Source organism: Poecilia reticulata, chromosome 6, assembly GCF_904066995.2.
Source record: "Poecilia reticulata chromosome 6, P_reticulata-male-v2, whole genome shotgun sequence".
Classification (NCBI taxonomy): domain Eukaryota; kingdom Metazoa; phylum Chordata; class Actinopteri; order Cyprinodontiformes; family Poeciliidae; genus Poecilia; species Poecilia reticulata.
This window is the reverse complement of record NC_088835.1, coordinates 25,774,011-25,797,739: the sequence shown is the minus strand read 5'-3', so window position 1 is coordinate 25,797,739 and position 23,729 is coordinate 25,774,011. Positions and strand designations below refer to the sequence as shown.

Sequence of the window (23,729 nt, the reverse complement as noted above, 5' to 3'; positions counted from 1 at the left end):
CAACTATTCTTTAAATTCTCCACTGACAATGTTCACAAATGACCAATTTAATCTATCAGGCCAAAGTCGATCAGTTTATAATGCGATACACACATATATATATTACTTCAACGTCACCAAAACAGAACAGACAATCATTAAACTTCCCTCACTCCAACAGCACATTATTATAGACAACTATAGTACTGGAAATGGTGTAAAACCTTAAATATTTCAGATTCATTGGATAATAAACTCATTATAGAGCTGCAAATGTGGTGAAATGTGTTTATTCTAAGCATTAATTTGTAGTTTTCAAAATAAGTACACATACTTTTGACATTTGTGTTATCAGAAATGTAAAAAAAAGAAAATCATACTTCTTCTTTCCTTTCTCAGAAGTAGTGCATTTGTTGGAATACATAAAACGTTTCAGATGACACATAGTATACTGAAAAATGTTTAAAAATATTACTTGATTTAGTCGTTTTCCATTCAAAATCTATGGCAAAAATGCTTGCTTACGCCTTGTTTGTAAAGCTATAATAAGCAGCTATCTCAAACACTTTAAATATGTTATTGCATGATTTGCATGTTAATAATTTACTTGACCAAACAGTTTGAAAGACTGAACTTGTTTTCCTTTTTGTCTAATTTTGCATTTCCATTTTTAGACTCTCTTTTGTGTTTTATTATTATTACTTTTATTGTATATTATAGTACTCAACAGACTTATATTTAGGCTTTTAAACCCTATAATCAGTAGCATATTTGTGCCAAACTACAAACTTTGAAGGGGACAAGCCAGGATCAGCAGAAAAAAATCTAATGGAGTCATGCCCATTATTTTTCTTATTTTGTTGAGATTTTTTTGTTATCCTCTGTGAAAAACTCATCATAAATATTTTCCATTCACGTGTTCTCTATATGTTTGTTACTGTATCTCGTTTGAAGCGTTGTCAGAGTGGTGTAGCAGTACCCGTTCCCACCAACAGATGGCAGCATAAAGCAAGTCTCTGTATCAACCTTTATTTATTTAAGGTTTGTTTTAATGACCTGGTGCTTTCATTCTTTTAAAATTGTTCACGTTCGTCAACAATACAACTGCGCACATGTCATTTTCCAACATTTTTGTGGAGACAAATATCAAAAGTCATTGTAATTTAACTGACGTGTGACTAAACCACGTCTATTTTAGATCTGTTAATATGTAAATAACAGATCTAAAATAGACGGGCAGATTGTTTAAAATCTGAACAATCTTTCGGATTACTCATTTTCTTCAAGAACTGAGACGCAGATCTCAATCGGATGAAAAATTAGATTAATCAGTTTGATGAGCAAAGACAGTTTTAGAATATATCCCTGCAAAAGCAGCTTCCGTTTTAAATTTCAGTCTGATCAGTTTTACTAGTGAATAATCTTAGTCAGAGGCATAGGCAGATACTGGGATCAACATAAATGGCTATAGCTGCCCGTGTTCATGGTGTAATGATATCATCCCGACTGTTTACCCGTCATTGTCACTATCTGATCAAGCAGCTTCCTGCAGCAGCGCCACTTCTGGCTGACAGCGGAACTGCAGGACGTCAATTTAGGCACGACAGAGCTGCAACTTCCTGGCTGAAACTTGCTAAATAAAACAAAAGATATATATATATATACGACAATAATCTAGGGTTCATTCAAATTTACAGAGGTAAAAATCGCTTAATGTATAGCCACATTTATGATAATCCTATTACAAAAAACTCTTCACTTCAAAAACAAATCTTCTCTATCAAACTAATAATGGCTCATATGTTAGAAATAACGGTCTTCTTCATTCGCCAGTGGCTACCTAGAAAGAAAAGCAAGCATTTTTAAGTGTAAAAACTTCCAAGATCTCAACTTTTTCAAGAACCTGTGCAGTCGAACAGATATTAACTCGTTTTAATCTTTGGGAAACACATATAAGTCAGAACATGGTCCACAAAGGTATATCCAGCAAGCTTCATTAACAGAAGAGTATTAGCTATTTGCCTAAATTTGTTGTTTTTGTAAAAACAAACAGACAAAAAAAGTTCAATCTTGTTTTTAAGTATTTTTTAGTTGGATATAAAAGATGTATTGCTATTCTTACTTGATTAAAATTACTGAGTATATAAATAAGTTTCATTTTGGTCTTTAAAATACCAATATGTCCACATAACTTTATATTCTGGTTCATATGATGATGTAATTTTTAAATATTAAATGATTGATATTTTGATCAGTTACTCCGCACTCGACATACCAAATATATTTTTACTCTTACTTGTGCAATTTCTTCGATGGCAACTTTTTTACTTTTACTTGAGTATAAATTTTGGGTATGTCTGGAAGTTATACATTGCAACCAAAGTTGATTAAGAACTAGTTAGATTTACTCAATAACGTTTACTTGAGTAGAATTTTGAAAAAAAAAGAAAAAAACAAACAGAAGTAGTTTAATTATGTTGTAATTTTTACTTGTTCTTGAGTAATTTTAACATGAAATATCTCTACTCTTGAGTAACATTTTTGGATTCTCTACACAACGAATGAAAAACAAAAAAAAAATTCACCAGACACAGAGACACACCTGCAGTTTTTGTTAAAATTTCATAAGTTTTACACAGAAAAGGAAATAAATAAATATATATATATATATATATATATATATATATATATATATATATATATATATATATATATATATATATATATATCAGTATATATTTACATTTTGTTTCGTCTGATGATGTCATTTTCAAACATTACGCAGTACTCTAATTACCTTTTTTTTTTTACTCCACATATGTAATTTGTTACTTTTACTTGAATTTAAAAAAATATGTTAAAGTGGAGCTACTCTTACTTGAATAAAACATTTTCGGTACGCTCTGGTGTTTAGTTTGAAAAACGATAAAATACCATGTTACTAGACGTAAAGACATGTCTTGAACTTTAATGTGCGTGAAGTCGATTTGTAGAGTCCTGTTCTACTTTCAGGAAGCATTTCCGCTCTTGCGTGCGGGTTTTTTGCGTGCAGCTTGACGCAGCCAGCCCCGTCTGTAGCTGCTTGCTGGCTGCTGCAGGCGTGCTATTTTGCAGCAGCGGAGACACCTCTGCGAAATGCCTTTTGTATGCCCGGCTGGTGTTTTTTCGTTGTTTTTTTTTTTTTTTTTTTTCTTTTTGGTTTCGTGAGGGGTCCTATCACAGTGTTTTTGCAGCCATGCTCTGCGCTGGGTCCGGCGGGGCTGTCCTAGCTGACTGAGCCGCTCCGGCAGCGGTGGGTCTGGGTGCAGTGCACAGCCGGGGGATGAGGCCTACTTGTTAAAGCTCCCCCACCACCCCACCGTCGCGATGGCTGATGATCAACAACAACCTGGTCAGAAGCCTGCCTCGGGATTAGGCTCTCTTCCAGCGCTGGTGCCAGGACTCCAAGGGCCCGAGGCCAACGCGTTGCAGTTCAAAATAAAGAATTCAATTTGGTAAGGATGGTGCTGATCCATCAAAAGCTAGCCTCACAATCATCGTATCTGACCATGGTAGAGGTAGGGAGGCAGTGATCTGCACAAAGCGGCCGAGAATAACACGCGTTTCCCCGAGCTAGCCTCGGTTTCTTCACCGGAACACGCATGCAGGGATCCGGAGACGGTGTCCGGGTTCGGGGTGATGCGGTAATAAGACGGCAGAGACGGACTGGTAGCAGCTCTGATCATTAGCATGGAGCCATAGGAGGCCATGTTATAATAGATGACACCAACCCCACCGGTGGTGCTGATGCTCAGGATGATGACAGGTGTCAGAGCAGAATGCTGCACAGACTCGGCCTCACTCTGGTTTTCACCATGCTGCACACATGCCTGCACATTATATTTGTAATTATCAGACGATGCGCTTGCTTTAAACATGTTTAGCCTGATTTCTGCTGTGCAACATACACATCTGAATACCCAAATAGAATGCTTTTAAAAACAGTCTCTATATATATACATTTAATTCAGTAAGTAGATAAAAAAGTAAAGTGATAGTTTGAGGTAGGGGTGGTCGATATGGATATTTAAAGTTTATCGTGATATTTTGTGATTAGGGGTGCACCGATTGCAGCTTGTTGCAGTAAATCAATTAACCGCATGAGTTCAATAATTTCCATATGCATGATTTATTGAAAAAAAGCTTCGGTCCGATGGGCTCAACTCAACTAACTGAAGGACAATTTTATTTACAGAGATTTTATATGCTGTTTCTGTTGTTTTGCTTATTTATTTTGGATATTTAAAATGTCTTCCAGTTCCAATGTTAAATGTTCATTAGAATTGAAGGTTTATTGATCTCTGAGTATGTGTTCTTGCATTATTTATGACATTACCATTATATTACTTGAACATGGTCTCAAAATAACAATATTATCGTTTATTGAAATAACTTTTGGGACAATTTATCATCTAGCAGATTTATGGATATTATTAGCCTATCACCATACTCCTAAAATTAAGAAAATTGGGACTAATTTATTGGTTGGTGGATTTATCAGCGCTCCCCTAATTGTGTCAACGATCAAAGTGACCATAGGAAGTATTTATTGTCACTGTTTTAAGTGATTGTATGGCTGCAACTGTGTTACAAAAATTATAGCCTCCAAAACCTGAGCTTGAAGAACATTTCCATTTGTAATATACTTCCATAGGACACCAATCACATCAAGAATGTGATTTGTTATTATTAAATTGCAAATCGTAACTGCATTTAATTATATTTTCAGTTGGGGTGCTGTGGTGGCGCAGGGGCTAGGCATGACCCATGTATTGAGGCCTTAGTCCTCATGCCGGTGGTCGCAGGCTCGATTCCTGGCCTGGTGACATTTGCTAAATGTCTTCCCCCTCTCCCATAACCCTCTATCCTGTCTAACTACCTTCAAATAAAGGCCACTAGAGCCAACAAAACCTTTAAAAAAAATTATATTTTCAGTTATTGATGCTTAAACATCATCATCTGAGATACAATGTGACAACAGTAAAGAAATTTATCTCAATAAATGATAAACTATATGATAGCTTATTATTTAGTTGGGTTTGTGGTATAATATAGTATTGTTTATCAGTTATTGTGAAAAAGTTCTCATAAGAATTTAAATTTACTGTCAAGATAAATTTCACTTGTTGACAAAACAAAACTGTTTTTTTTTTCTTATGATCAGAAATGTTATTTTTGTTATTTTCTAAACTGTCTGTTCCCTGAAAGCATTAATTAATATCAGTACATTAAAAATATGATTAAATGCATTTACTCTGTGCAGTTTACTGATATAAAACACCTTTTTAAGTAAGTGGTGTACTGAAGAAGCCAATTGTAAACGGAAATGTTCTTTCAAGAACAATATTTGTGGCGATATAAAGGCTGTTATGTTGTCACAACCTTTCTGTTACCTATAAAAATAAGTAATAAGTAGTTTTTTTTAATCATAATCCTTATTGTTATCACAATAGTACCACAAAATATCGTGATTAAGTCTTAAATCCATATTGCCCACCCATATTATGTTGCCTTTCATTTTCTGTAAATATTCATCATCCTTTGATGAATGAAAGCAATAAAATAACTTTCTATTTGCAAAGCAGTTTTTGATATCCACTGTACAGATTTAAAGAAATGATTTCACTACTTGATAATTGTCGATTATTTTAACATCAATAACACCCCGTTTTTCCTCACGCTTCTTTCTTTTTTCTAACTTTTCCTATATCCTGATGTCTCCTTAATTTTGATCTTGTCTCTAAAGTTTTTCAGCAGCTCCATTCAAAACTTTTAAGTCTTCAAAGTCGATTTCAATTCAATAAATAAAAAAAAAACTCCCAAAGGAAACTAAATGTTGTCGTATCTCATATCATCCAAATATCTTCAGAGTCGTCATAAACGGTGAAGGGAGGGATCTCCAGTAGCAGTCAGTGTTGCAACAATTCTGAAGAGGCCTCTGACCGAAGACTGCTAGCATGTCACGACGTGCTAACAGTCTAGCTTAGGCATCATTTGAGCGTCTTGAGATGCTAGTCAGCTGCTCTCATTTGTAAAACAACAACCTGTTGCCATAGTTACACATCATAGAGCACAGCTTCACAGCATTCAAAGCTAGAAGGAATAAGAAAATGTTTACAAAAGAGCAAATAGAAGAGATACATGAAATATTGTACTAAATTAAAGTGATTGTGATGCAAATTGTTCTGATATTTTTTTCTTTCTCATTGTAGCAAATCTGTACAATCAAAAGTGGACAGCATATTGGTAAGTATCTGGATCTCCAACTCCTGTAATATCTCATTTTACATCACCAACAAATATTACATTATACTATTATACTAACCCTAACATGTTGATGTTTATTGCAAATTTTCAAATAAGCTAACTTATTGAAAAATTATTATAGTTTAATTATTATTATTTTCTTTTTATTAAAAAATCAAATTTAAAGAAATTTTATTTATAATTTATTGTATTTATTCCAACAACACATTTATTTATATATTCAAATAAATATTGTATTTATGTTTTCCAGTAAATAATTAATTATTTATTAGAATAAATACAAAATTGATACATTAATAATTAATAAAATAAAAGTATTTTAATTTCCACCTATGTGTGTAGAGTTTGGCTGCCCTCCGTTCTAACACTCCTAAAATACATTTTCATAAATACATTTTTACTTCTTTACATCAAATTCAAAAAATGTATTTTCTTTTTACATTTTATGGAACATTTAATACAATTTAAACTTCATTATTCAATCAGATTTATTTGAATAAATAAACACAATTTATGTATTAATGTTTTGTATCAACTTATTAAATTAATTTTGCAGTATTTTATAAATATAATAAATCTTCAAATATATTTTATACATTGTATAAAAGTTATTTTTATTTGAAAGTTTTTGATGCTTTCTGTTTCTGCGTATTCGTTTTTGAACGTTTGCAGGTTTATTTTTAGGTTTTCTGGTCAGAAAAGCAACACGTTTCTCCTACTGGCTCTATTTGTGAACGTTTAGGTTTGGATTTGTTGCAGCTGAAGTGGATCACAGATGTTTTTCTCTACAAAGCAGGAACGGTGACATCAAAGCGACGTGATCACGCTTTGTCCATTTTTTTTTTTTTGTCACACAAATAAAATAGAAAGTATTTTAATTTCGAGCGATGTGCGTAGAGTTTGGCAGCCCTCCGTTCTGTTACTCCTAAAACCTGATCCGCCGCTTGGCTCCTCTGATGCGAAAACATCAAACGAGACTCGAATGACGCGATTATGAAACGAGACGTAAAAGAGGCGGATTCTGTCTTTTGTTTTCTGGGCTAAAATAAATAAAACATTTCTAATATATGAATGTGTTCATGTTTCTTTCAGAAGTGGACGGTTTCGACACAATCTGGAAAATTATTTAATCTGATTTATTTTTCTGGTTTGGAAATAAAAGGAGAAAAGGAAACAAGGTTTTAAAAAACGAGTTTGCATTGTCAGACTTTATTCCTAATTTTTATGTCCTTACTTTCTTTCCTTTTGTTTGTCATCTTTCCTTATTTATGTTCCTCCCTTCTTCATTTCTTACATCCGTCCTTCCTTCGCTTCCTCTCTCCCTTACGTCCTTTGTTTTTCCTGTTTTTCATTTCCTTGTGTCCTACTTTTCTTCTTTTGAAGAAGTGTCCTTTTTCTGTTTTGTTGTATCCTCCCTTGTTTCTATGTGTCCTTCCTTCATTCCTTGTATACTTTCATCAATCTTTGCCATTTTAAGTTCTTCCTTTTTCCTGTTTTCATTTACTTATTTCTCTTCCTTAACCTTTGTGTCCTACTTGTCTTTTTTCTGTTTTTCCTTCCTTCTATGTTTTGTTACTTCTATCTGTCCATCCTTCACTCCTTATGTACTTACAATACTTTGTCAGAAGTAAAACATTAACAGTCATAATTTAGAAAGAAAGGAAGGAAGAATATATCCTTACAAATATGAGCCAGTAAATATTTCTTCGTTCCCTTTAACAGAATTTTAAGAGATATTTCCAGAAATATTGCTTAATACATTCAGCGATATTTCAGTGTTTTTAACTGGTTGAATTGAAAATAAAAGTTTAAGTTTCTCCCACAAACTTAAACTTTTTAATCTGCCCCTGAAGCCTGAAGTTTTAGTAATTTATAACCGAGGCCTGCTGTTGTTTCCAAACAGGATGTGCGACTCGTAGTAAACGGCGTTCTCCGTGGCGTCTGATTGGCTGACGGCTCGTTCATTTGGGTTGTCATGGCAACAAAGAGGCAAACAGACGAGTGAGAGGCGATATGAATCCATTCTTAGAAATCCAACTGAAGGCCAGTCAGAGTACTCTGATGGTTCTGCAATCTTGAGTATTTTTCTGTCGCTGATATTTAAACACTAAAGCAGCTGGATGATGTATTTACAGTAAATTTACCTTAGAATCGCCTTGACATTTCCTTAAACAGATTTAATTTGACTGCGCTGTAATATACTTTAGATCACACCAGATTTGAATCTGTGTATATAATTAGATTGTTTGAAACTATTTTAGGTGACATCTACTTTGATTTGCGTCTGTATAAACATTAACACACTAAATTTAACCTTCTGAACAGGTAAATAAATCAATGTTTACGGAAAAATTGACTTTTCCAGTTCGCCATGCTTCAAATATGCAATCAGAGAAAAAGAGAGAAAGAAAGGACACAAGAAAAGAGAGAAGGATAGATTGATGGACATAAGGAAGGATGGAAGGAGGGAGGGAAGGAATCGAGGAGAAATTTGAGTTAGGAAGGTCACAATTAAGAAAGAAAGGAAGGAAGAACACAATGAATGACATGAGGAAGGAAAGATTTAAGGATATAAGGAAGAAAAATGAAACACGGAATGAAGAATGGAAAGAGATAATTGAGCGAGGAAGGACACAATGAAGAGCATAGGAAAGGAAGGAAGGAAGGAAGGAACAAAGGGACAAAAGAGGAAAAATTGAGGGACATAAGGAAGAAAAGAAGAAAGGAAGAAAAGAGGGAAGAGATAATTGAGTTAAGGACACACGACAGGAAGAAAGGAAGAAAGAAAGACAGGCAGAAAGAAGGAAAGAAAGAAAGGACACGATGAAGAACATAAGGAAGCAATGAAAGAAGGAAGAAAGAAAGGAACATAACAGAAAGCAGGACATAGGAAAAGAAGAATGATTAAAGGACATTTGGAAAAACGGAAGGAAGAAAGAAAGTAAGGAGGGAAAGAAATAACTGAGTTGGGAAGGGCACAAGGAAGGAAAGAAGAAAGGGAGGACACAATAATGCACATGAGGAAGGAAGGTCAAAACATCAGCAAGAAAGAAAAGAAGGGCAGAAAGAAGGAAAGGGAAAAGGGAATGAAGGAAAGAGGAGATAATTGGAAAGAAGGACAGAGGAAGGAAGATTGGACATGTTGAAGGACAGAAAGAAAGGTGGAAAAAGGGAAAGGAAGTATCTGAGGAAGGGAGGAAGGACACAGAATGAAAAACGAATGGAAGGACAAAATTTAAACGATAAAAATCTGGAAATACAAATTCTCTGAATTACTTTAAACGCTCCACATTTCTCCAGGTTCTGTAAAAAATTTGGAAGCAAATCAAACGGTAATAAATACATTTTTATGTCATGTTTATTTAAACCGTCGCTTCTTTGTGTTGTTTTAATGTTTTACAGCAAGATGTTGAGAAGTTTACAGACATCGAAAAGCTCTACCTCTACCTTAAGTTGCCTTCTGGTCCCAGCAGTGGCAATGATAAAAGGTAAGAAACACAACATGCTGAATCTAACACTTTGCTTCTTCCTCACAGGGAAACCTTTTTATTCATTTCTTTTACATTTTTGAACTGTGTGTAATTTCTGCCAGCTGTTCAAATCCCCGCTCACTGGCTAAAATCAAGCTGAACAAGTTTAATGGCAGCTTTGTTTCATATTCGCCACATTTATTTATTTATTTATTTATTTTGCTGCAGCATTTTTGATTATCAGTATGAACCAAAACACTGAAATATCTCTAGATTCCTGCTCTATACCTAGCTGTCTGTGTGTCATTTGTTTCCCCATATCTATTCATCACCCCGACCCCCAAATTCTGCCCATTTGGACTGGGAATGAGAGGGGGTCCTCTACTGCTGGATTATGGTATTACAGTTTCTGTATTCGCAAGAAAAATGATGCGCAGCGGTCCGGGACTCGGCGCACTCACCAGATTTCTCTTTTGTTTCGGCCCCTTTCCAGTGACCAGAGTTCCATGTCGTCGAGCCGTACTCAACAGATGTATGCATTCAACTGGATACGCAATCACCTGGAAGAGCACCCGGAGACGTCCCTCCCCAAGCAAGAGGTGTACGACGAATACAAGTGGGTGAAGAGAGAGAGATACGCAGAAAATGTATTTTGTTTTAATGAGACATGATGAAAAAAACAGTCTGGTTTTGTTCAGGAGCTATTGTGACAATCTTGGCTACAATCCACTGAGTGCAGCAGACTTTGGGAAGATCATGAAGAATGTCTTTCCCAACATGAAGGCTCGTCGTCTGGGCATGAGGGGAAAATCCAAATATCCTTACAATGAAATCAAGATGTTCAAACACTGAGTGAATGTTTATTTATTGCAGATGTCCAGTTTCAGATTTTGTAAAGTTAATTGCTGTAATTAGCAGCTTTCTTACAGTGATCAGTGCACTGCAAAAACACAAAGTCTGGTATTTTTGATGTAGTTTGTGTTGCAGATATCTTATTGCACTTGAAAAAACATAAACTAGCAACTTTTCAGCAAGTTATAGGAACTTGTTTTAAGTCAGTTATTCTTGAAAATTGATAAAATACCAATATTTTATTTATTTATCAAAACAAATAAAATATTAATTTATTTTTATTTGTACTACATAATTCATTATATATATATCTATGTATATATATATATGTGTGTGTGTGTGTGTGTGTGTATATATATATATATATATATATATATATATATATATATATGTATAAATTAAATATTTATTTGTTTTATTTAATGTTTTATTCTGAATAATTTGTTATTATTTATAATTAGAGAATTATCCTCGGTTTGGATTCTTGCTCTGAAGCCTTAACTCTGTCGCACATACTGCTACAGCGGGTTAAGAAAGAAAGCTTTCGTTCACATGCCATCCCTACCCAACCTGGATTTGCAGAAATCTGGTGACGGGGTGAGTTGCAACAAATCTCGCTTCACTCAAACCTTCCTGAACCGTTTCAGTATCCTTAAACCGGCTCTGCTACGGTTTGGACAGTGTGAGCTGATGGAGTCTAGCGGTCAGTCTCCCAGCGCCGAGGATGAGATGAGGTCCGCGGCCTGCGGGCTGGTGTGCGAGTGGGCTCAGAAGGTGCTGAGCCGTCAGTTTGACAGCGTGGAGGACCTGGCTCGCTTCCTGCTCAACAGTCACTACATTGGTACAAAGTCCATGGCTGCTCTCACTGTTATGACTGGAACACCCACAGGTAGGACACCTGCTGCCGGGATCGTATCTGTTTGTGTATGTTGGACCCTCACTCTGCCGATGCTAGAAGAAAAGCGGACTGACTGGTTTACATTCTTTTAATGACTTCATACGGTTGCTGCTGTGTGCACAATATTTATAAAGCAGTTCACAGATGAGCTTTTTGCTATACATCCTCTTCCATTATTATCTGCAGCAAAAACACAAATAAAGCAGATAATATTGTTGAAAGGGTCAGGCAAATGTAAATTTTTGCTGTAATAATCAGGTGTTACCTTAACAACAGCATGACATATCCAAAATCTGACTTGCTTTTTACTTTGGCACCAAATTTATAACTCTTGCAAACATCAACCATAAACTTTTTTTTACAGTAGATAATCTATTTATCTTCAGTACATGTAAAATATGTGACTATTTCCACATATTATCAACATGATTGACATATACCTACGAAATTTGTTTTGGATTTTGACATTTACCGATTGACACAGAAGTAGAATTCTTAAGAGTTTAAATTCAAAATTTTGTGGAAAAAAGTCAAAATTTTGAGATTAAAGTCAGGTTTTATTTACTTGAAGCAGATCAGACAGGAAATGAACAGAGACAGAAGTGTGGAAGACGTTCAGCAAATACAATTTTGACAATGGTAATGTGTCTGATCTCTTGAACTGATTCTTCTTGAACTGTTCTTGCCTTGACAGGAATGAAGACCCCAACTCCAGCCTCTGCATTCATTCCCACTGCTGAGGCAAACTCTTTCCAGCCCCAAGTGAAGACCCTGGCGTCGCCCTCTGTTGACGCAAAGCAGCAACTGCAGCGCAAAATCCAGAAGAAGCAGCAGGAGCAGAAGCTTCACTCGCCACTGCCCAGTGAGATGCAGGTGAAGCGGACGGAGGCCAGTACGCCCGGACCCACCATCCCCTGTGGCAGTCCTGCGCTGCTGTCCCCTCAGCCAACCATAGGAATCGTAGTAGCGGCCGTCCCCAGCCCAGTCCCGGTACATGTCCTGACTTTTTCTCCATTTTTCATCTTTTAGTCATCACACTGCAAAAACACCAAATCTTACCAAGTAGTTTTTAGTGCAGATATCTTACTGCACTTGAAATGAGACAAAATCAACGTAAAAGTAACTTTTTATCAAGACATAGAGGCTTGTTTTAAGTAAATAATTCCTATATATTGATGAAAAAGTGCTAGTTTCATTGGCAGATTATCTCACTTACAAGACATTGTTTCCATGTTATAAGTGAAATAACCTGCCAATGGAACTGGTACTTTTTAAAAATAAATATTAAGAGATTATTTCCTTAAAAACAACTGGCCAAATCTTGCTGAAAAGTTACTTTTAAGTTAGTTTCTCTCATTTCAAGTGTTCTAAGATATTTGCACTAGAAACTAGACCCAAAATACTTGGGAAAACTTGGTGTTTTTGCAGTGTTTCGCAGTGACAAACTTGTCAAAAATGAAAGCGTTGTGCAACACCGATAATCATCGAGCCAGAATACAGTGCGCTGATGAAGCCTAAAGGAGTTTTATGAATCAAAGCACTCAAATCATTTGATGAATCATTACAGCCCTACTCCAGAGACGTGGTTTGTGCGTGTAAGTGTACCAATAAATAAATGGTGTTTTATTCCTCAGGTACAGAGAAACAGGCAGTTGATGACTTCACCGAGCCCTGTGGGGACAGCGGAAGGAAAAGTGTTGCCTGTAAACTTCCAGGTTGTCACTCAGTCTCTCAAACAGTCTCCCAAAACACCCCAGAATGTCCCGGCAAGTCCCGTGGGAGACAGACTGGCACGACATGGCACGCGGTATGCCCAAATCCTTCCCAAGCCCTCTGCCACGAGTGCCATAACCCTGCGCTCTCCACCCACATTGCTCATCACCAACAGCCCCATAAAGACAGTGATGCCCTCTCCTCACGTCAGCTCTGTCAACGTGGTGAAGATGACTACTATCGCTCTGGCCCCCAGCAGCAACAGCAGTGTGCGACCAGCCTCTGCTGGCATGAACGTCGCAGCTGCTTTGGACGATTCCCAGATGTCCCAGAGCGGGAATTCGGCAGCTCCCCAGTCTCCTGCAGTCAAACCTGCTGCAACATTGACCCCAACCCTCTCTGCGGACGCCAAAGGGTTGTCTGACGCTGGAAGTGACAATAATTCCTTGTCTGGGGCAGAGAAGCATGTTGGAGGAGCCAAAGAGGAGAAGATGGTAAAATTCAGAGCTGCAAGTGAGCCGAGCTTTTTGGTTAAATGTTCCCCAGGACCCGAGAAAGGGTTGCGGACAAAGAGTGACTCCGCCTCCCCTCCCAGCTCTGCATCTGGGACTCAGGACAGCAATAACAGTAACTGCCATGACAGTACTTTGTACTTGACTGTTGATAATCAGAACTCCAATGGCAACACGTCGTCCAATGGCTCGTCCGCTGTTACTCTCATGTCTAAGGATGCCTGCCTAGATGCCAAGAGCCCCAGGAAGCGTGCAGCGGGGGAGTCCCACGTTATTCCTGTCAAGAGGGTCTTTATCTCCCAGCAACCGGTTGCTGTCATTGACAATCCCAAACCTGGGTTGAACGCTGCAATGAAGAGAATTCCCAGACCAGGAACCCCTGCGAGACCAGAGAGTGCCCCCTGCAAAGGGATTGCCAAACACACGGCGTTGGGGCCCACACAGATCCTTGCACTTACAGACGCACCTCTCACGCACACCGAGGGAACGCAGACTGCCGCGAAACAGCAAGATTCAAAACACGAGGACCATTCCATCGCTGTGGATCCCTCTGCCGGACCAGCAGGAAGCAACGCGTCTGACCAGGCGCTGCTGCAGCAGATCACCGGGGACCCTCGTGCCGTTACGGCCAACTCAGGACCACACGAAGCCTCTGTGAGCGATTTAAAGAGCACAATATGGGAGCCTCAGCAGATACCAGCAGAACACAAACAGGCTCCCGCTGACCAGCTCTCCATGATGGCTCAACCGTCCGATGCCTCGGGCCAGCTCACCCTCACGCAGATGGTCGACTTTGCCAATTCTCAGCCGAGCATGGACTACTTCTCGTTCAACGATGACGACATGACGCAGGACAGCATCGTGGAGGAACTGGTCCAGATGGAGGAGCAGATGAAGCTGAAGGGCCTCTTTGGGAACTGTGTTGACGTGTCCGGGTTGCAGGGTCAGTCGGCCGGCGGTCAGGGCTCCATCCTCGCCGCCCATCAAACCAGTTCGACCTTCTACCACTCTACTCACAGCAGCACCACCCCTGTTCAGACCCCCACCCCGACTCCAACACCCACCCCGACGCCAACTCCCACTTCCGAGATGACGCTCGCACACAGCCTGACCCGAGAGAGCCCCTGCTCCCGAATGGCTCCCGTCACCCCCGTAGACGGAGCGATGGGCCGGCACACCCCAATTAGCACGCCGCTGTCCAACTGCAGCAGCAGCGTGCCGCCGAGCCCCGTGGAGTGCAGGAACCCTTTTGCTTTCACTCCCATAAACTCGAGCATCACAGGATATCATGAGGCGAGCATCGTCTCCAGCAGCCCTGTCAAACCCATGCAAAGGCCCATGGCGACGCACCCTGACAAGGCCAAGCTGGAGTGGATCAACAACCGTTACAACAGTAACTCTGCCGGACCTCTGTCTAACCACAGCATCGGCATTCTGCCAAGCTACCAAGACCTGGTGGACGATCAGTTTCGCAAACCTCACGCATTTGCAATTCCTGGCCAGTCGTTCCAGTCTCAGGCGAGGCAGGACGGCGCTCACTTTGGACGCATTACTCCAATTTCTCCAGTGCAGCAGCAGCAAACACAGCAGCAGCAGGCAAGTGGTGTAACGACTCCCACCAAGCAGGAGAGCTTTGCCGTACCTGCACCGCTAGACAACAAGGCTTCCGCCTCAGCTGCGTCCAACACTTTCCGCTGCCGCAGCGTTAGTCCTGCTGTGCGGCAGAGGAACTTCAGCGGTAATACCAACCCCCCAGCCACCACAACGAGCACCACAACAACGACTCGAGCCGTAGTCTCGCCCTTTAACTCCCCCATAACCTCGGAGGTGCTTAGCATCCTGTCCAACAGCCAGACTGTCAGCTCTGTGCACAGCATGGTGCAGCGCAGCCAGTCCGTACCTCTGAATATCATGATGCAGAGCGAGATGCTGCCTGTGCAGGGTCAGAGCAACACCGCCAAGATCACCAGCGTCCTCCTCAGCAAGATGGAAGCAGACGGAGACGACTCCGTCCGTGGTCTGGGCATCAACAACCTCCCCTCTAATTACACGGCCCGCATGAACCTCACCCAGATTCTAGAGACGGCTCCGAGCTTCTCGGGAGGAAGCGCGTCCCAGAGTCAGCTGCCCGCCAGCTCCAGCCCTGCTGCCTTCGAGCTCCAGCAGCATGGCTACCTCACAGCTGGGGACACTCAAGCACAAGCAGGTCCCAGTGAGCAAGACCAGCACCAGCAGCAGCAGCAGCTCCGAGAAGATCCCGCGCAGACACAACCGCAGCTCCTCCTCCAGAGCACACAGCAGCAGCAGCAGGAGGCAGAGGACGAACAGCAGCAACTCGATTTCAACAACACTGTCAAGGACTTGCTGGGCGAGGACGGACTCAATCCCAGCTCCCAACTGGTGGGTCAGGTCGCCTCGGAGCTCAACGCGGTGGCATCCGACTTCTCCAGCGACATCAGACTGACCTCAGATTTGTCCAGTAGCATCACTGACCTTAACACGTTGGACGCCAACTTGCTGTTTGACCCCAATCAGCAGCAGGAGCAGTACGAAGACTCGACACTGGAAGAACTAAAGAACGACCCACTTTTCCAGCAGATATGCAGTGATACTGTGAATTCTGGTTTCGAGTGGCTAGAGAGCAAAGACCAGCCTACTACCGTGGAGATGCTGGGTTAACGTTCTCTTCTACTCTGTATGATTTATGTTCTCTGTTTGTTCAGTTTGGTGCATATGTAATATATCTGTTTTTAATCCATTGTTTGTCGGAGTTTGTCTGGACTTTGGCCGTTTGTTCTGTTCAAAGTGCCATGCTTACCAGAGCAATCTCCCGCCACCTTTCTTCCCTCCCTCACCATTTGTCAACAATATTTCAGTATTTTGCTCACTTTTCTCCCTCATCTGAGATCTAAAATGTTAGCATTTCAAGAGAAGGGTGCGAACACTCTGTGGCAGCATGCACCGACAAACAAAGAGCAGATATGTGTGCTTTGAAGGGTAATCTTTATTAATGCAATATTTATACTTTACGAACAACAAAGGAATAGGAAATGCTTTGCAAATCTGGCACACGAGAGTTCACCAAAAAAAGAAAAAAACATATTCTCCTTTTAACGTGTGCAGTTCGAGTTCTACCAAATGGAGACAATATTGGTTATTGTGGTATATGCACATAAAAGTTGTAGTACGTTTGCCTGCCATATCAAAAAAATATATAAAAAGGGCAGCATCTTTAGCTGCTAGGTGCTGAATTTCTGACATAATCTTTATACTTTTATCATAAACCAACATCAGTGAAAAACTGATTCATGTGTGAAACCTCTCAAAGCCTATACTTCTTGTACTGTTTATTATCTTCAAAAAAAGGGAGTTTGTGGGTCATTAGGGAGAAGATGGAGATGCAGGCCACTTTGTGGAGTATTTATTGAAAAAAATCAACAACTTGGCTGCCTTATTCCCAAAGTTTAAGGCCTTACGCCATTGTTAGATGAACTGTATATAGTAAAATGTTAAGATATCCAGAGCTTCATCCTTTCACGGCAGCTGTTACTCTCATATTTTAAGTTCCTTTCTCTGTTCTTGTTTTGCATTGTTACAAGATAAACGGGTGCTGCGCATTCCCATTTTTCATACTTTTTTTTTTGGATATTTCTTGGGAATGAAGTGGAGCTGTTGGTGGCATTTCGTACCAGCTATGGTACCAATTTGTACCTGCTAGGAGGGCGTTTCATACCCAATTTGACAACTGAAGAGTTATTGATTTTCCATGATCTCCTTATAGTTTGTATTTGGTTTTGTAACAGCAAAAAATACTAGTGCTTAAGCTGCGTTTCAGTATGCCACCCTGAACCTTTTCCTACCTGGAGCCTTTTATATTACCCTGGCCGTATGTGGGGTGAGGTGGATGTTGTAAGGTTCAAAACCATGTTGTTGATGTAAAGGACGTCCAGAATGGCTGAAATGTAACAATTTAAAAGCTCCTTTTGACTTCAGGAACGTTTCTCAGGACTCAGGGTTGTTTTCTGGGCCCATTTTAAAGCAATTTCAAAACAATCCTTCTTGGCACGGGACTATTTTAGTGTTTTAATCCTTTTAAGCTACAAAGCAAAGATAAAGGCATGTAATGAGGCACTGCTAATGGCCACCTACAACATGTTTCTCAGGCTTAAACTATTAAGTATCTATAAAATTTAAAATTTTATCTGACTTTTAAGTGATTTTAGTAGAGCAGAAATGGCTGGAAATCAGCAGAAATAAAAGCTCTTGATGCTTTTTATTTTTGCAACAGGAGCGTCTGTCTCACATTCAGCTTCTGAACAGGATCTTGGTCAACACTCCTGCAGTAGAAAGACATTCCCACTCACAGTCAGCAGCTGTAATGTGCTTGAACTGCACTGATTTGGACTCTCACATTGGAAATGCATTCCAGAAACGGCTTGGGTGGAAAAATAGTCCTATAAAAAATTTATTCCGGTAGAAAACAATCAGAATGCGCCTTTATAGTCTTACAGTCACAAAACCAAACTGACAGTATTAAATTCTGTCTTCCAGCAGGAGGTTGTTGGAAGTAAAGTAAACTGTTCTTGGCCCACTTCTCTCCAGAATTTAATTTCCTGGACCCTTTCATATTACCCCAGCTGTTTGTGGCATACGTTTTGACAGTATGATGGAAATCTGTGCTGTTTATGTAAATTATGTGCACACTAAGAAGTGGATAAAATGCTTGGAGAATAAAAAAAAAATCAAATGCTTAGGAATCTCTTACCACACAACTCCACCATGAATTTTCACCAAAAGAGCTACCCTGCTGCCAGGGCCGTTTTCTGGGGTGAATTTCTACCGTGGCGGTTGGATTTGGTTCTGGTTCCTGAAGTGGAAATGATGAGGGTTTAAAAGAAATGGTCCCAGAAAACTGCGCTGTTCCTGGAAAAGGTTGCTGTATTTGAAACAAACCTTTAGTCATTTTAGTTCGATCAGGGGTCATGTTTGTTGCCATGTTTCATAAGCGTCATCTGGTCCAAACAGGAATCAGAAATAAAGTAAATGGAAATAGGCCGAGATTTCTATGAGCATTTCCATAATTCATAAAAAAAAAAACCTTCACTAGCAACAAAAATGAACGGATATGCAAAGATTTACGTGTGGACTGGTTTGTTTACGGGTGCGAAACGGTAGAAAGAAGCAATGAATCGGCAACTGGTGGGTTTGAACCGAAGAACCAACTCCGTAAGGTATTGGCTACAACCTTATTGGTGGAAACAAAAATTGCCATGCTGTCTTTTCAATTGTGAGATGTTTTTAGTTTGGTTTTTTTTTTTTGCACTCCCAGGCTAGAGAATTTCAACGGCATGGAGAAGGTTTTGCAAAACCAGGAGGACCGACAGGTTCTTGCATGAGCTTCACGGAAATAATGTTTGTGCAGATCCAGGCCTCATTTTCATGCCAAAGATGACCCGTTTCAAGAATCATAAGAGATTATTCCACACAGAAACACTCCGCGTTTAGCATCCACGACACAACAGGAGAGCGGGGCAGCATCAGAGATTTAAGAGTTAAGGCTTAAGTTGAATCTTCTGTACAGTTTGTAAAATAGTGAAATGGTCACTGTCCTATGTTTTATAGGTAACCATGGACCTGAAAGCATGTTGAAACCATCACTGCTAGCCAGGTAGGCTCTGTGATACAGTAGGATGCTTGCTTCAGTTTTTTGGCTATATTGTCAATGTTGTAAAAGTCATGTTTAAGCTCCATCTGTAAATACAATAGATACATAGAGATTTGGTGTATCCAGACACTATATTATGGCCATTATCCTAGCTAAGTATGTGCCATTGAAAAGAAAAAAGAAGAAGCTTAACAGATTTATAGTTGGCAAGATACTGTATGTTGTGTGTTACATTTCTGGCTCAATGTGTCGTAACAGTAATGCTGTCTGGTCTTGCTTGCTGATTTTATTTGACTATTTTTATTATTATTTTTGGTTTTTATACTCAAAGATAAATAGGTCTCTGCAGTTGCAGAAGTGATGTGTGCTGTGAGCAGGATCATTAGCATGGGTATATTAAGAAAAAAAAAAGTTGTGATACTGTTAGCTGGTTGCAGACTTCTCTGTGACATTGTGCTCAAAGTTCGTCAGCAGACACTGGAGAAAAAAAAAAACAACAAAAAATTTCAACAAAACTTTGGAGGTTCACGTTATTGCACTAAATTTTTACGACACATGGCTTTGTCACACCTTTATGGACAAAAATGATAAATTATGATGGGTGCCCGCTTAGAAAAAGAATTAAAGGAAAGAAAAATATTTTTTATGACAAGATGAGTAAGGAAAATAAGTGGATTGTCAGAAAATGACTAATTGTCTTGTAGCAAAATGTGCATTAATCTCAGTGAGATACACGTTTCTTACTCGTTCTCATACATGAGAATACAAAGCATTGAGGGGGGAAAAAAAGCTAGAATAACCTTTTAAAACCTACATGCTCATTATGTTGATAAATGATTGTATACATGCATGTGTGATGACTTCTGTTGTATATTCTTGGTAACCACTGTCTTCTGTGATGTAGGCAGGTTCTGTTAACCAGACTGGCAGTGCTAGTTTCATGAGTTACTTTATGTTTTTATTATTATTATTATTTTTTTTTTTACGTGTGACTGTGCTGTTTACTAAGTTAATGTTCTATTTTTTCTGGAGTTTTTTCAATTTGACATTTTCCTATTTTGATAAATGCATTTGTGAAGAAACATGTTTTCTCTTAATTACCTTCTTTAACAACATGGCACTGATATTTGACTTTAAATGAAGGAAATGCACCTCTTTATGGTTACAGCAGCTCCATCAAGCAGTGACTCTTGACTCTTTACCTTTTACTGACCCGACCCTGTTTGACTATCGTGTCCGTTTCTACCAGTAGAAGAAGAAGAAAAAAAAATCAACCCTCCTCTGTGTTGTTGTCTGGTGTTCTGCTTAATGTACAGTAGCTTGTTAATATTGCAAACGCGTTGTTTCTTTTTCAATGGAAAGTACTCACTGGTGAGATTTTTAAAGTGGTTTTAAAAGCCAATAAACTTTTTTAAAGAACGTTGGGGTCTGTTTAAGTGGTGATTATTTAAAATTTAAGGCTTTTCATCCTATTAAAGTCTATAAATACCACTTGAATTTTCAATAAAGGGAAAAATAAGTGTCAAACATTGATTATCAGTTACTTCATTAATTGCGTAACCTATGCAAAAATTATATTAATATGTTTTGAAATTATATCTTTTATTATGGTTTACTAAAAACAGAAACTTTGTTGTTTTGGTATTTTTCAAATTTAATTAATCTTTTATTAAAGCAACACTAAAAAATGTAGAAAAAACTTTTTTTTTAGGACATTCGTTCAGTTTAAGCCATCTTTTTAACCAAATTACCAAAGCTACAGTTATTGGTATCCTTGCAATTGATACTTTAACTCCTTTTTGCCAAGAGGACACTTGCTCCTCTATCACATTTCGCTGGGTTGCATCATTCAAAGAGACGCTGGCTGTCTTTACCCTTCTCCCCTGTCATCCAGACTTCCGGCTCATCTGCTCTCCTCTTTTCTGTTCAGCTCAGAGGTTTTCTATACTTTTTAGGATCAATTACCAATGGACGATGGTTAATTTGTTTGAGTGTTGAGATGTTTCTGTAGATTTGGCCATCTTTGATCACTGACATTTTGGAAAGCTGGATGTTTTTCAAAATGTCCTGGATGCTGAAAGAGTGATGAACCCACGTTCACTGGAACTTTAGGAGAGAAATAAGCTGCAACATCAAAATCTACCTGGTGTATTTGTTGCTGGAGAGATCAGTCTTTTCCCTTTTTAAAGCACATGATTGCCAGTAGAGTGTAGCACATGCTAATGTTTGTGATGGTAAGATAAAAATATATATTTCCGGCTTACTTTCTAAACAACCAGTTGATAGCATCCAATAAGTATGAAGCTATGAAGACTTGGTGATTATTATCTTGACTGGAAGTTGAAGTAAGTGGCTGTTTTCTTCCAGATATTACAAAATGTAATGGAAAATCTTGTCATGTTCTCTAGTCTTTCCCATTTGTGTGGCCAGTGTAAATGTCTATACCAAGTCATATTTACACTTAAAAATCACATAGTCATGGATCATTAAATAAAGCTTTGTGGACACAAAATATTAACTTGGAATGTGTGAATTTTTAAAATACTTAAGGTAAATTTATTTCTAAAGAATTATCAAAGGTGCCAATAAGTTTGGCAATTACCTTTTTTACATGTTTTTTTTGCTTGTTTCTTTTTTTACCCAGTCTGCATTAATATACTCAATTTCAAGGTTGATTTGAATGTTTTCAATAAGATTACATATTTATCAGGGCTCTCTACAAATATAGAGGTTGCTGTAACACTATTTGTTTTCATTACAATATTCTAACACAAATATTTGTTTGATTTAAGGAAAGCAACACACATTTTAAATTTTTGCCCCAGTCAAAATTATGCAAACTCCTAAAACCTTTCCATCTCCTTCTTTAGCTAAGGTTAGAGGTCATCTCCTAAAGACGAGCCCTGGCCAATCAGAGGCAAGCTAGCAGGTCCTCTGCTCTGCTTTCCCAGGGCCTTGCGGTATTCATAACATGCTAATGAGCTTAACCCTATTGATTGTGGCCGAACAGCCGGACCTTCTGCCATGTGGACCTCGGCCGAGGTTTAGCCACCTGATTCAGGGAAATTTTATGGCTTTGTCAAATTTTCTTATTTCTGTGTCAATAATCGCACAATCTAGTTGTGAGGTAAAGCAACTACAAAGACATGTGCTGTTTTCTGAGTCAAAAACAGAATAAAACAACATACAGCTGTGGAAGAGCCCACTGCAGTGAACCCCATTTAAAACCTGGTTATTCCACCACATTTGGATTTCTGATCTCTTGCTGATGTAAAACATTAGTATTGTTTCTAAAGGAACATGAACTTGTTTTCTTTGCATTAAGGTCTGAAAGCACTGCATCTTTTTCTTTATTTTGACCTTTTCTCATTTTTTGCAAAAAAATACAAAATTTCTGCTTGTAATTCTGGAGACATGTCAGTAGGTCATAAAAAAAATCATAAAAGAAAAGAACAATGTTCATTTTACTCAAACATACAGCTATAAAATGTAAATTCAGAGAAACTGATAATTAAAAGTGGTATTTTAATTTTTTCCAGAGCTGTATGTGCAGCTGAATCAGGTGGCTAAGTATAAAATCTTTGACAAAATCATCACAAAGTCTTAACCACTGACTAAGCACATTAACAAATGCTATCACCCTGACAACCAGTTTTGGAGCCTTAAATTATAACTATAAGGCTTAGAATGATTAAATCAATACCCCGCTCTAATCAATATATAATTAAACTCTGGTCTTCTCATTTGATTGCATATTGGATCTTGGACATACAGGCCTGAAGCTACAATCTGTCCAAAAAATTTGGGGATATTTTTGACAACAGCAGTGTGGTATATGTAATATGAGGTCTGGGAGTGAGGACTTTATTTACCTGTAGCAGTGTGCTGGTGTTTTGCTGACGCAGCATGGCTGAGCTCCCAGCTGGTTCCCATTGTAATGCTGCTGAATGAGGCCTCTGAAAGAGGAGGGTCATTGTCAAAAGGCACGGTCGCTGGATCAATATCTGAATTCATTAAGCAGCTGACCTGCAGCTATCAATATTTCTTCATAATTACCAGGTTGTGCAGCATAGGCGAGCAGATGCGATGCAGACCTTTTTATGTTCTTGTAGCTGATAATTCACTTTGCTCACTGAAATTAGATGTGCAAAAAATCTACAAGATGGAGATCACAATCTAATCAAGCTATGTGCTGCGTGACTCAAAATCAGATATTTATGTGAGCAGCTTTATTGGTAATATCTGTAACACACTACACACTCCTTACTATAGAAGGCATTTCAGATTTATGTTCAAAAATTCAATCCATTCCAGTTCAGTTTGGCCAATGGCTG

General features: G+C 38.8%; 1 protein-coding gene across 2 annotated transcripts; it reads left to right on the top strand.

Annotated features, from left to right (window-relative positions):
- Window positions 1–3,005: 3,005 nt before the first annotated feature.
- rfx7b (regulatory factor X7b) lies at window positions 3,006–20,814 on the top strand. 2 transcript variants are annotated; one of them, XM_081608257.1, is made up of 10 exons: window positions 3,007–3,473; window positions 6,231–6,264; window positions 9,688–9,774; window positions 10,115–10,152; window positions 10,249–10,371; window positions 10,454–10,573; window positions 11,123–11,204; window positions 11,289–11,496; window positions 12,200–12,495; window positions 13,140–20,814. In XM_081608257.1, exons 1-10 carry the CDS (start codon window positions 3,346–3,348, stop codon window positions 16,407–16,409), a joined length of 4,386 nt encoding a protein of 1,461 aa, XP_081464383.1. In that variant the 5' UTR covers window positions 3,007–3,345; the 3' UTR covers window positions 16,410–20,814. The 2 variants fall into 2 exon arrangements, with proteins under 2 accessions (XP_081464384.1, XP_081464383.1); XM_081608258.1 differs by lacking the exon at window positions 10,115–10,152 and having other exon boundaries at window positions 3,006–3,473; window positions 9,688–9,773.
- The last annotated feature ends 2,915 nt before the right edge of the window (window positions 20,815–23,729 follow it).

Bases quoted from the DNA above. Each gene is read 5' to 3' on its own strand.
- rfx7b (XM_081608257.1), top strand. From the start codon at position 3,346: ATGGCTGATGATCAACAACAACCTGGTCAGAAGCCTGCCTCGGGATTA. The intron at 10,372-10,453 runs GTGGGTGAAGAG...GGTTTTGTTCAG, and splicing joins GAGGTGTACGACGAATACAA to GAGCTATTGTGACAATCTTG. The intron at 11,205-11,288 runs GTGAGTTGCAAC...CGGTTTGGACAG, and splicing joins TGCAGAAATCTGGTGACGGG to TGTGAGCTGATGGAGTCTAG.